Source organism: Natrix helvetica, assembly GCF_964273705.1.
Source record: "Natrix helvetica genome assembly, chromosome: 3".
NCBI lineage: Eukaryota > Metazoa > Chordata > Lepidosauria > Squamata > Natricidae > Natrix > Natrix helvetica.
Genome location: NC_138549.1, coordinates 126,628,578 through 126,642,648, shown reverse-complemented (window position 1 = coordinate 126,642,648; position 14,071 = coordinate 126,628,578). Strand labels below are relative to the sequence as shown.

The following is a 14,071-nucleotide window of genomic DNA, read 5'->3' as shown; positions in this document are numbered from 1 at the left end:
TACAATATACATGTAATTCTGTTTAGATTACTACTACTCTTATTGCTTTTGCCTAGAATATGACCTGATCCTAGCAGCTGTTAATGAAGGTAACACCTTCAGCTGCAAATAGCAGAATGGAAGATCTAGTCGTAGTAAAGTGTAACAGATTTTTATATTTGCAACAATAAGAACTGTAAGAAGTTAGCCTGATTATTAAATTAGACATAAAATGTACCTGTCGTGATAAAGGGCATATTAAAGCTTGTTGTCAATTTCTTTTGTAAAGGTTTAGCTTTTTGTGAAGTTTGGTAGCAATAATTTGAGTTTAGAACCTAACACCTAGTGATATGACCTTAAAATGGAGACAGCTAATGGAACAGACACTGAGAGGTAAATCACAAGAGATAATCATTTAAGCACTGGTGTTTATGGTACACATTGATAATCTCATGAAGAATATTAGAAGTGTCCAAAGTAATAGTAAGGTCAATCTAAAAATGTTTCAAAACATTCCACAGGAAAAGATGTTGTATAATTGCATCAATGTATTTATCTCATCTCAATACTGATATAATCTGGAGTAGGGTTACTGCAGAATCTCTCCTCGGTTTGTTGGCAGGGAGCCCAATGATCATTACAAGTAATTTCCAATAAAGTATGCTTTGTTCTACTTTCAAATGCTTTGGTTCTCCTTTTAAGTGAGCATTTTTCTCATAACACTATGAACACCAAATAGATAATAATTAAACTATCTACCAGACAAAACTTTGAGTCATGGGCACGAATGCCATGGTGATAGCATTAAGATGAATTATACTCTTATGTACTTGCATATGGTAGCTGGTGCAAATCTGTAAATAGCAAGTTTTGTGTCATGTTGCATCTTGATCATGTCACTTCCCCCTCCCATTATCTTCTCCAGTAGATGCCCAGGTGTGTCTTTATAATCACGTAGTCCCAAGTAACCTTTGAGTAACATTCAGGTAATCTTTGGGCAAGTTGATACTTTTGAAAAACGGGAAGGGCCGTCAACTCTGTGCACATGCTTTGCTTGCAAGAACATGCCAGACTCCCTCCTTAATAGGCAGCACTGATCTAGATGGAGTGATGATCTGAGGCAGATTCATGCTTTCCTTCACGAGTCGACAGAAGGATTCTGGACCTACCAACAATCTCCCCACAGGCTTGACAGATATCTGCATAAAGACTCTCAAAGCAAGCACAACAGCAGGGTTGTCCACCTTTCATCACATATTGCTGAATGCGCAGGGGCAAGTCACACTCGAGACAGCAAAAGTGTTCTTCATGCCAGCGCATGCCTTCTGCCTCCACGCACTCGGAGGTGAAGATCAGCTGAAGAGACATAAAGAGATGAAGACTCATATTGCTATGAACTAAATATTAAGATGAAGTACACAGAGTACCAAGATCAATTTTGTTCCTAAGGTAAGAGCACAGGCTACACGGCTATTATTTACTCAACCATTTGCAGTGGCCCTATCCTATAAATCTGTGATGGCGAACCTATGGCACGTGTGCCACACGGAGCCATTTGTCCAGGCACGCAAGGCGTTGCCCTGTCAGCTGGCCAGTGCATATGACTGCGCTGGCCAGCTGACTTCAGCCTTCTTTTGAGGCCATTTTTTGCCCTCCGTAAGCTTCAGAGGCTTTATAGGAGCCTGGGAAGGGCGAAAACAGCCTCCCCACCCCTCCGTAGTGCGAAAAACCGACCCTACAGGCAAACTAGAAATTCGGGAATGTATTTCCAGTTTGCTCGTAGGGCCAGTTTTAGCCCTCCGGAGCCTTCAGGAGGCTTCCCTGAAGGCTCAGGAGGGCAAAAAATGACCCTACAAGCAAACCAGAAGTCTCTTCCCGGTTGCTCATAGGGTCGTTTTTTGCCCTCCGGAGCCTTCAGGGAAGCCTCCTGAAGGCCCCTAAAAGCTCCGGAGGGCTAAGACCGCCCTAAGAGCAAACCGCAAGTCCATTCCTGAACTTCCGTTTTTTTGCACTCTGGAGGCTTCAGGGAAGCTCCTGAAGCCTCTGGGGAGGGCTGTTTTCACCCTCTCCAGGCTCCTATAAAGCCTCTGGAGCCTGGGGAGGGTGAAAAAAGCACACCAAAAATGGGGGGGGGAGCACTGGTCGTGCACGCATGCACACTGGAGTCGCGCACATAGCATTATGGGTATGGCACGCCCGCACACGACACCCCCGCGCTCCCCCTGCTTTTGGCACGCGAGCCACAAAAGGTTCGCCATCACTGTTATAAATCAAGCTTTCTGCTTAAAAAATATACCATATTTATCCAACTGATAATGTTCTCTTGATGTATATCAAATAGGTCATAATCTATTCTTTAAATTTCTCAGAAGTTATCAGGCTTGAAACCATGTTAAAAATGTACACTTTGTTTACTTTTGCCTGTTTTATTTTGATGTTTCTATGACAATTATCACTGCCTAGCACAGTAAAGAATTCTGAAAGACCACTAGTAACATATTGGCATCTGCTTATTCTAAGTGTTTTATCTTCCTATACCAGTGTTGGTGAACCTTTTTGGTGCCAAGTGCCGAAATAGGAGCGTGCACATGCCGAGAAAATGATCATCTGGTTTCTGGTGTGCATGCACACACAAAGACCAGATGGGCGGCGCACATGCATGCCCCCGAAACCAGAACATCTTCTTGGCCCACATGCCATAGGTTTGCCATCACGGTCCTATACAATGTACCTAATTATCTTCCCTATTGCCAATTACAAAAAATTGAAGGGGAGTAAATGTAGGAATTTCTATAGGGGATAAGAGAGATACATGGTTAAATCTCATCCAAAATAAAATCTCTCCAGTTATGATTGGAGGGTGGGGAGACTAAAAATCCCATTATATTTTGAATGGGTAATAGGATTCTAGCTCCAGTCTATCAATCTGGATTTGGAAATGGCCAGGCTAGATATATCAGTTGATTTAGTTACAAGAGCACAAACATACCTACCTGATCACATGAAGCACAGCGAGGGCGGAAAAATTCTGCATGGTGCCGGCCACAAAAAATCTTCTCATCTCGATGGAAGTAAATTAGATCTATGAGTGGTTGCTGGCAAACGTGGCAGACAAAGCAGGTAGGATGCCACCAGGACTGTTCGCCCAGCTTAGAGGCAAATACACCTTGGTCTCCTTTGATTATATTCTTACCACACTAAAAATCAAGCAGAAAGAATGTTCTTATCTAAGAGCCTTAATTATAACTTTCTTCCTTCTGTAAACTATTAAGACTGCTATGCATGCTTTAATTCAACAATTAAAATCAAATTATTTTACCCAGGCAATTTAAATTGTGAGTGAAAGGAACATGCATAATGCAATGTTAGCGAATTGCACTTGTTTGCCTAGCTGTTTTTTCTGCGTATAGTTCTATAGTGTTTGCTGCTTTTTCTAATATATATTGGTTTTCATAAGAGGCGGCAACTACTTTGTATTCCTCCAACCAGTACAAATATTATATAGTCATTTGTTGCACTTCTAAGATTTCAGTAAACACTGCCTAATCTTTTTCAAATATACCTTCTCCGACATAAGGACCTACTGTCAGCGTTCCAAAAAATACTCCCAACGAAATAAAACTCTGAGGCTTGACTTTCCTCAAAGTTCCACTTTATTAGAGATGTCATGTTGGCACATCTGGGAAAATCGAATCTGAAAGCTTCCAGGTTTTTCCATCCAGTTGAAAGTTCAAGATCCTGCCCCAACACACACAATTTCATCACATAGTCCAATCTTCCACTGCCATGAAGACAGAGTCCACCCATCCAGTTCCACCCAGGTGCAGAGACAAAGGATGACCTTGACTTTCTTAGAAGAATGTTATTATGGCTACATATCACCCAACTCCACATAACCCTCCTTCCCAGTTTCCCACAGTAGAAAGTGTGGCAGGCCTGAAGTCCAAAAAGAAGATGGCTTGCAGGCATGACACCTACAACTTCCACCTGCACCTGTTACCATATCCAAAGTTAGCGTAACTGCAAAGATCACACTAAATAGGGGCAACATAGAGATCAGCCCAGACAACTTCATAACATGTCCAATATCATGGTAAGAATAGCTCACATTTCTACATAAGTACTCTTGAGCTGTAAGAGGCAGATGACGTAAAACTCCCTGTCCCAGCGATTCCTGCCGCCGCCATGCAGCAAAGGTACGGAGTTGCTTTCTTTCCTCTTCACCAATGAAGGGACAATATCTCTCCTTAAATTAAAAAAAAAAGCAAAAGTGATGCCAAGATTCAAAAGAAGCATCTAGGTAAAAATGTATATTTGAGATGCAGGAACAAAACAGACACATGTTGATCAACTAGCAAATATTTTTGAAGTTTTATTGTAAAAGATTCTTTTCAGACTTTCTTGTGTTTTTTTTCCTTGAAAACATCTTGCTTCTCATTTAGCTTCTTAGATGAGAAGCGAAATGTTTTGAAGGAAAAAAACCCCACGAAAGTCCAGTTGTCTTTTGGAAAGCACCTTTGGAACAACCATGACATAGATCAGTGATGGCGAACCTAGTAGATTTAGGTTCAAAAGCCAACATGTAATTTAAACAACAATTTATAAGCAATGATCTGGAGAGTAGTACCCAGTAATCTATTTGTGGTTTCCCTAGATCCGTGATGGCGAACCTATGGCACACGTGCCACAGCTGGCACGGGGGGGTCATTTGTCAAGGCACACAAGGCGCTGCCCTGTCAGCTGGCCAGCACGCATGTGCACACTGGCCAGCTAAGTTCACTTTTTTAAAAGCTATTTTTCGCCTTCCCCAGGCTCCAGAGGCTTTATAGGAGCCTGGGGAGGGCGAAAAGAGCCTCCCCCGCCCCCCCCCCGGAGGCTTCAGGGACCATCCGGAGGCTTCCCTGAAGCCTTCGGAGCGCTTAAAACCACCCTCCAAGCAAACCGGAAGTGACTTCCGAGTTGCTCGGAGGGTGGTTTTAAGCGTTCCGAAGGCTTCAGGGACCGTCCGGACGGTCCCTGAAGCCTCTGGAGGGCCTCTGGGGGGGTGGGGAGGCTTTTTTCGCCCTCCCCAGGCTCCTATAAAGCCTCTGGAGCCTGGGGAGGGCGAAAAAAGCATGTAAAAATGGGGGGGGGGTGTTTTGCGCGCATGCGCACTGGGGGATCGCGCGTTGTATTATGGGTGCGGCACACCGGCACACGACCCCCCGGCGCTTCCCCCACTTGTGGCACGCGAGCCAAAAAAGGTTCGCCATCGCTGACATAGATGATTGAGAATCTTCTTATAATAACATAATTTTATTTTCACATTTGCACTTTATTCGATGTCTTTGGTCAGCTTGGTTAAAAAAAATGGCTTGTAAATGTTTAAATGAAGATCTTGCTGAATGTAGTTATCTTATTAGTCAAGACCATATCATGTACATGTTAAGAATAAATTCCAATGCTATATTTAGTTGGCAGCTCATTTCTCTACACACTGTTTTTCTCTAACATGATTCTGGAATTTTATGCGTATCTACTCAGAAGAGATCCTACTATGTCAAATGTGACGAATTCCTAAGTGAATAGATAAAGGATTACAGCTTGGCTTTTCTCTAAATCCTATTTTTGTCCAATACACATTATTTGGAAGGAAATTTTTTTAAAAGCAGCAGGGGTGAGTGGCTGCCAGTTTTACTACCGGTTCGCAACCTATACACGCTGTTCAATGTAAATTGTTCTTTATGTTTGTGCAGAACAATTTACAGTGAACTGCCCATGCAGTCACTAAAAACCAAAATGGCGGCAGCCCAGTGGCGGCGAGGGAACCGGTTTAGGGGCATGGCAGGCCTGGGTCACTGCCAGTTCTGTGACCCAGGCCTGAATTCCATTACCGGTTTGGCCAAACTGGGCCGAACTGGGAGCAACCGGTGACGTGCAGTCAGGTGAGGCAAGTGAGGCACAGCCTCACCACTCTCATCATGAAAAAAAAAAGGAAAAGGAAAAAGCTGAGCTAGTTGCTGCCTCACCATGGATGACTCTGCTTAACCTCACTGGTGCTCTCCCTCCCCAAGTGTAGTGACTTCCTCCCCAGGCCCCCATTCATTTCTCTCTCTCACACACACAGCTGGATAAAACTATATAAAAATCTAGCCCAGCTTCACTGATTACAAGTTTGAAAAGGCAACGTGGCTCCACCTGCAATCAAACTACACTTGGGGAGGGAGAGCACAAGCGAGCACTGAGGAGACCACAGGAGGAGGCAGGAAGCCAGGCAAAGAGCCATGCTGTAGTACACATACTTCCCCCCAGCCTCTTTCTTTTGGAAGGCTCGGCTCGGCTCCCCTCCAGCTTCTCTGCCTCTCCTCTCACCCCAGCCTGCCAGCAGGAGGTGGTGGGTGGGCTTTATTGTGTTCCAGGCATTTCCCACCCAGACAGCAGGCTGCATTTGCAATGGTGGAGGTGTTTGGGAAAGGCAGCAGGGGAATGGGGGGGGATGGCAGAGGAGCTGATTTCAAGCCACTGGAAAAGATATCCAATCCAACTTTTGTGTGTGTGTGTGGGGTTTGTTTGAGAGTGAGTGAGAGAGGGAAGGGGTAGGAGAGATAGTCCAATCCAACTTCTGTGTGTGTGTGTGTGTGTGTGTGTTTGAGAGAGGGGGAGGAAGGGAGAGGGGGAGGAAGGAGGGGAAGGAGAAGAAAAAGAAAAAGAAAGAAGGAGCAAAGGAGAAAAACAAATGTTGTCGCTTTAAATTGGAACTGAGCATGCCTGGCTGTGGAATTCTGGGAGTTGAAGTCCACAAGTCTAAAAATATTTGAAACCCAGCACTGTGTCAGTGCCTCACCAGTCATAAACCTCACCGCAAGTCACTGGGAGCAATCCACCTCTGCTGGGCAGTGTGTCCCAATTTAGTGATATCTTTAATATTTGAGTGCTAATTTTGACATTTTGACCGACACCAGTCCACAGCATGCCAGAAACCGGGCCAAACAAATAAGCGAAGCCCCATCCGCAGAATGCAAGTAACACATGAAACCATGGCCCGTCGGTTCCACGGAAAAACCTCTCTTCACAAAACCAGTCCCTGGTGCCCCAAAGGTTGGGGACCACTATCCTAGAAGACCTTGATGAGAACATTAGTTGCAAGTAAGTTTGGTGATCCATATAACAGTGGGACTCTGGCACCAGGGGCCATAGGGGCCGTACAAACATATCTTCTCAATCACAGTGATGTCAAAATGACAAACCGTGTCATGATATGCGATGCAACTTTGCATTGCATGTAAGAACATGAAGAATAAAATTTTGTTACTGTGCACATTTTATCATTCGTCCCCCCCCTTTCCCCCACAGGCATTTGAATCACCAAGTTAGTGCATTTTTATTATTTATTAAATTTCTATACCATCCATCTCACCTAAGTGACTCCGGCCTGTTTAAAACATTTGTTTGGTTACCTTTTCTCCTTGTTACCATATAAAGAAAGAGAAAGAATGCTTCTCCTATTGCTGTTTTTTTTTAGAAAAATCGTAGAACTGCATGACTAGAATTTGAAAAGAATACTTTTTTCAGTGCAAACAAGGGGCAGAAGAAAATAGTATTAGCAGGACTCTTCAATCATGTGATGCACAAGTAAAAAAAGGCCCGGCAAACCCTTTAAGAAGCTTACATCGCAGTCTTGTGGAGGTAGTTGGTAGAGGAGAATTTTGATACGGAGCTGATTGTGAATAGCAGCAGGTACCACAGCTGATGAAAAAGAGCTACTGCTTTGTAATACCTGTAAAAGTAAATGAGATGGAAATGAATTTGGGGAAAAAGAGTTTTCTGCACTATCCTCTGTTTACAGGTCATCTTCTCTAAGCTTGATAAAATAACTTTAAGCTTGTCTGTGAAATTGAGAGGGAGGGGGAAACATCCTAGAATAAGGCAGTGACCAACCATATTGTTTGAAGAAGACAAAAATGATCTTCTGCATATACAGTGTTTCCCCGAAAATAAGACAGGGTCTTATATTTTTTTGACCCACGAAATATGGCCTTGGGCTTATTAGAGGGGGAGGGCTTATTATTTTTCAGGTGCAGGAAGCAGCAAGCATACCAGCCCCACCCTCTCCATCCCACCATCTGCTTGCCTGCGGCCACAATGACCCAAGTTCTCCTTGCATCCTGGCCTTTGCCTGCCCTGCTTGCTGGCCGCGGAACAGCTGACTGCGCTGCTCTGGCGTCGCCGGGGGGGGGGGCTCTTCCTGGCCAAATGAACACACAGACACACTCCCCCTCCAAGGCAGCCACATCCCTTCACTAACTTGCTTTCCAGCTCCATTCTCCACTCCAAGTGCAGGACAAGAAAAGTAGACTGTGTGTCTATGGTAAAAAAAATACCAGAAAATACCTTCCAAGTTCTCGAAAAAAAAAAAAAGATCTCGCAAAGTTGGAAGTAGTCCCACAAAACTACTTTGTGGCAGTGGAGAATGGAGCAGAAAGCAGGTTAGTGGAGGGATGTGGCTGTCTTGGGAGGGTGGGGGGGTTAGGGATCTCTTTCTCACACACACATACACACCATTCTTTCCTTGGGAGCTCTGCACAGACGCAGAGAAGGCTTTGGATAGAGCATTTGGGGGATGTGCGTCTGTGCTGAGATCCCAAGGAAAGAACGATTGCCAGGAAAGGGGGGGGGGATTTTGCCTCTTATCCTGTTCTTTTTTTTTTTTTTCAAAAAGTTTTATTGGTTTTTTTAAAACATTTATGCGGAAAAGGGTAAGTGGAATGATTACAAATTTTGGCAGTTGCAAGTATGGCAGACGCCCCCTCCCTCCAAACTCCTAGGTTACATCTAAATATCAAACCTTAATACATAGTCATAAAAAATCAGCATATTAATTCTAGAAAAAATAATTTTCAATCAGTTTATATAGTTATAATATATAGTCTAGTCATGAATTCATTATTACTTTCGGTCTGTTTATAACATTGTGGTTTTCTTATTTATTTTTGTGATCTGAGCTTTCTTGGTGTTGCCCCTTCGCCCCCCGCTGGCAGAGCTCCGGCCCCTCCCGTGTCCTGTATGACCGTTGTAGTGTCTTCTGTTTTTTCTAGGTTCGCTTTATTTTTTTCCATAAAGGCCTGTGCCTCTATGGGTGTGTTGATTCTGATTCTTGTCTCCTCCCAGAATATCAGCATACCTTCAGGCATCAACCATCTAAACCACACCCCCTTCTGGTATAATTTATTCGCCAGTTGCGAATAGCTTTTTCTTTTTTCCCTAATTTTTTTGGGAATCTGCTTCAGAATGGTTATCTCCCTGTCGTGGTATGTCAGTGTTTGCCCCCTTTGTACACCCAGAATTTCATCTCTTGTGGTTTTCCTAAGGAATTTAATATGAACCTCCCTGGGTACATTATGTGTTCTGGCATATGCTGAATTCACTCTATAGGCTAGGTCTATCTCCCATTCCATCTGCTGTTTATCTTTGTGTATGTATTCAGCTAAAATGTTAGTCATAATGTCCCTTATATTTTCCCCCTCTGCTTCTATTACATTTTGAAATCTAAGATAAAAGGACATTCTCTCAAACTCTGTTTTCATTTGTTGAATGTCAAGTTCTTTGTTCCCCTTCTGTAAAGCCTCTACCCCCCCCTTCGCCTCCGCCACCCCACCCTCCACAAGGTCCAGTCTCTGTGAATTCTTAAAGATTTGAGCTTGATTCTCTTTAATTTCATCTTTCATTTCCCTTAACTGTTTCTTAATTTCCTCATGGCCCTGTAAGATTTGTTGAAGCATTTGTTGAAAGTCTATCTCTGTGGTCTTGGGTTGCATCAGTTCTGTTATCTTTGACTGTGTAGCTGGACTAGACGTTGCAGACGTTGGTGCAGAAGTAGCAAAGCCAGGCTTTCCAGGAGGTGGTCTTTTTGGAGACATGGTTCATGAAGCAAGGAGATCAGTCAGAGTAGAAACTGGGCAGCTGGAAAAGTAGAGCAGGCAGGCGAATTCAGAAGGCAGAGGATCCAAACAGGTGGGAGTTTCTTTTCACTCTAGCGATAGATGAAAGTTTTTTCTCCAAAGAGTTCAGAAAATAACAATCCACAAGAGATTCCTCTGGGTGACTCGGAGACAAAGACCGGAAGCCTGAATTTTAAAGGTGGAGTCAGGTTTCACAGTTCATGAAGACAACGGAAGTGTGCCATCTTGCCCTGCCAGCTTTGGGCTCAGAGGCATAATAAAATTTTAAAAGTTCAAAAAGTTCTCAGCTCACCCATAGGTTCTGGAGCTAAGTCCAATGAAAATCACTTTTATGGGGGTGAGGCATCATTAGTTGGCTCTCCCCCCTCCTCCTTCCCCTGGGGGAGAAAGCAAAATCTTCTCAAGCCGCTTGTCCAAGGGAGGGGGGGAAATCCCCCTCCCTCTAGCCGCACCTCTAACAAGTATCCGAAAGTTTAACTTTTTAAAAGTGCTGAAAAGTCCATCAATTCAAAAGAGGGGGAATGAAGGAAGGAAGCCTCTCACCATACTGCTGCTGCTTCGTTCAAGAGTGCGTTCTCCGATCGGCATGGGGCGAGACGCACGCGCGCCCTCCAAAACTGCTCCCCGATGCCTAGAACGAAGTGGAGAAGCCCCCGCCAGCCGCCGCCAGGACCCTCCGCGAGCCGTTCCCTCGGCAGGATGCCTCTTCGGGGCGTCCTGTGCCCCCCCAGAAGCGGGGGAAGCCCACCGGGAGAGCGGGAGCAGGCAAAGGCTTGCCTGTCGCCGTAGCCACCGGAACCGGAAGCCCTCTTATCCTGTTCTGAGTCTGTGCTGAGCTTCAGAACAGGGCAAGAAGAAGCAAAATCTCCCCTCCCCATTTTCAAGCCGTTTGCAAAAATGCCTCATTCCGAGCCTTCAATCCTGCAATCCTGGAATATGCTGAAGGCTCGAAATGGAACGTTTTTGCAAACCGTTTGAAAATATGGAGGAGGATACTCCTGACTCTCCCCCTGTTCTGAAAACAGGATAAGACAAAATCCTCCCTCCCACATGCCTTCAATCCTGCAATCCTGGATAATGTGAAGGCTTGGAATGTGGCGTTTTTCAAACCTCTTGAAAATAGGGAGGGTGGATTTCATTTCTTATCCTGTTCTCAGTCTGTATTGACCTTCAGAACAGGGAGAGAGGCAGGAATATCTCCCTCCCCATTTTCAAACCATTTGCAAAAACGCCCCATTTCGAGCCTTCAATGTGAATATGTAGATGAGAAGCAACTGCTTGTAGGCATTAAAATCCATACTCTTGGGACATCGGAAGAAGCCCTGCGAGGAGACGCTGCTGCCGAAGTGCGGGAAATCTCCCCCCCCCCTCCCCAACCTGCAGATCGTCCTTTCAAAGAGAAGTTTCACCAGGATGAAGAGGTGGCTGAAGGCGGCGTTTGTATCGCCTTCATCCTGGTGAAACTCCTCTTTGAAAGGATGATCTGCAGGTGGGGGGGGGGATTTCCTGCACTTCGGCAGCAGCATCTCCTCGCATGGCTTCTTCCGATGTCCCAGGTGTATTGATTTCCATGCCTTCTTTTCCTGTTCCGTGAACGAAATTGCGAGCTGTGACATCATTAGGCAAGGAGGGCATGAGGCATTTAGGTTGTGTTGCTTGGCCTCCGGCTTCTTTTGCAGCCGCAATTGGCTGTAAAAGCGACCGGAGTTTGCTTGAGGCAGAGGCCTGAGTGGCACCCGCAAATCAGCTGTTTTGTGAATGGAGTGGCCCAGCTGATCCGATTAAGGGGCCAAGAAGCCCTGAGGTGACTGGGGAAGGGCTGTCCCCTGTTCTGGCTAAACCCACCCCTTCACTAGGGCTTATTTTCGGGGGAGGGTTTATATTTTTGCCCACTGCAAAAATCTGGCATGGCCTTAGTTTCAGGACATGTCGTATTTTCGGGGAAACACGGTAGTCATCAAGGAGCTAGACCTGAGGGAAATTTTACCTCATACCAAAAATAATATATCACAGAGAGATGTAGACCTGAAAGTGTCTTACTGGCTCTGATGGAGGAAATTCAGTGGTTGGACCTGGATAATCTTCCAGGGCGCAGCCAGAATCACTGTCTGAAGATGAAGCAGGTGGTAGAGAAGTTACAATTCTACTACATGGAGACCTCTCTCTCTGGGACCAAATGTGGCTTGGCTGGGACATCCGCAGAAAGGAAGTGCTGAAAAAATAAAAACCAACCAATTATTTCCCTTTCCCTTACAGTCTTAGAATAATAATAACAGAGTTGGAAGGGACCTTGGAGATCTTCTAGTCCAACCCCCTGCTTAGGCAGGAAACCCTACACCACTTCAGACAAATGGTTATCCAATCTCTTCTTAAAAACTTCCAGTGTTGGAGCATTCACAACTTCTGGAGGCAAGTTGTTCCACTGATTAATTGCTCTAACTGTCAGGAAATTTCTCTTCAGTTCTAAGTTGCTTCTCTCCTTGATTAGTTTCCACCCATTGCTCCTTGTCCTGCCCTCAGGTGCTTTGGAGAACAGCTTGACTCCCTCTTCTTTGTGGCAGCTCTTGAGATATTGGAACAGTGATATCATGTCACCTCTAGTCCTTCTTTTCACCAGACTAGAGACACCCAGTTCCAGCAACCGTTCTTAAATACTCTTTCCCAACATGACACTTCTCAGATGAGATAGACTTTGGCTACCAATGCCTCACTTCTACAAGATTACTGATATATATTTAACATGAATTACTAAGATTTTTTATTATATCTGTGAGGCAGAGGAGTAACAGAAGCAAATATTAATTGAAGCAAGTATTTCACAGGATCATTGCAATTTTTTTGAGGGGGGGAGGGAGTGAGACTTGCAGTCATGTAGCCTTTTAAACCAAAAGGAATACTGTGGGAGATTTTCCTTTGGCCCTACATATATTAGTTAATCAAATTAAGAGTTCTTGTTAAAAGAACAAGAATAGTCATGTTCTATAGACATAGATTATACAGTTAATCATTTTGAATATGACTAATTGCTCATTCACATATGGCTAAGGGGTACAGGTTTCATTCTGCCCTACTACATTCTTTATATTAAATGCCTTATATTCACAAAAAAACCTGTTACAATTTTTAACTTTTGCAAAGCTGATGTTTTCTCCAAATGCTGGTGCCATAATCAGAAGAATCAATGTATTAACATTTTGAAGTAGCACTAGTCTTTGACTGTTTTTGCATTTGAATTTCAGTATTTGAAGTTCAGTACTCTTGTTACTGGAATGTACCTATCACTCTCCCCAACCCCCTATCAGCCAACTATTTGAATTTTCTCAGTGTATATTTTTATCCAGTTCATCAGCAATAGCTTCAAGCCTGATGGAATGCTGATGGACTACTCTCTTTCAATGACAATAGCACCAATTGGCTGCCCATTATACCTGGTATTCCTATAATGCACTCAAGTTAGGGTGAAAAATGCAAGCACCGTACTGAGGACGACATATACAGAAAGACCTAACCCAAGAGTCAATGATTAGCTAAATTGGGGTATGGTGGCTTTAGCATTTGCCTAAGAATGCTATATTCCTGAAGTTCTGATGTAACTTTTGGTCTCCAAAATGGCAGCCAATATGCCCTTAGATTAGAATTTATCAAGGTCGCTACTCCACTGAATTTACTTAAATACTATGGTAACTGTAAATGGGAAATGGACATGACACAAAATAAAGCACAACGCTCCAGCATAAGTTTATTTCCCAAATGCTTCTAGGTCCCATAAGTGTTGTTAGAAAGTTGTTTTAAAAATGGTTGATATAGCCAAATTTTTATTTGAGGTTATGTTTTCCTGCTCTAACAAAAGACAAGGAAAAAATAAGTAGCATCCTATGAAGTTAGCTGAAATGGCAAGGAACGCTTACACCAAATTCCTGTCCGATATGGCTATTTTGTGAATAGCTATGTCAGCTTTTTTGTGAGAGCTTTTTTCTTCCATTCCAAAGATGCACATTTGTATTAAAGCGAAAACCATAGCATAATTCTTCCATATAGTACTGGGATATATCCCAATTTATACCTCTGGAAATAACCTCATTCTAAATACCGTGTTTCCCCGAAAATACGCCAGGGTCTTATATTTTTTTGACCCACGAAATATGGCCTTGGGC

At 43.9% G+C, this 14,071-nt stretch overlaps 1 protein-coding gene across 3 annotated transcripts in view; it reads right to left on the bottom strand.

The window, feature by feature from the left end:
- The window catches only part of PRICKLE4 (prickle planar cell polarity protein 4), a 39,622-nt gene that overhangs the window by 5,012 nt on the left and 20,539 nt on the right, over positions 1-14,071 (bottom strand). For all 3 annotated transcript variants that reach the window (XM_081945988.1, XM_081945986.1, XM_081945987.1), the window contains 5 exons: positions 11,958-12,129; positions 7,628-7,735; positions 4,088-4,225; positions 2,973-3,176; positions 1,149-1,335 (listed from right to left, as the gene is read on the bottom strand). In XM_081945988.1, the coding sequence (XP_081802114.1) occupies positions 1,149-1,335; positions 2,973-3,176; positions 4,088-4,225; positions 7,628-7,735; positions 11,958-12,113 (793 nt within the window). In that variant the 5' untranslated portion in view covers positions 12,114-12,129. The remainder of the gene's footprint in view (positions 1-1,148; positions 1,336-2,972; positions 3,177-4,087; positions 4,226-7,627; positions 7,736-11,957; positions 12,130-14,071) is intronic.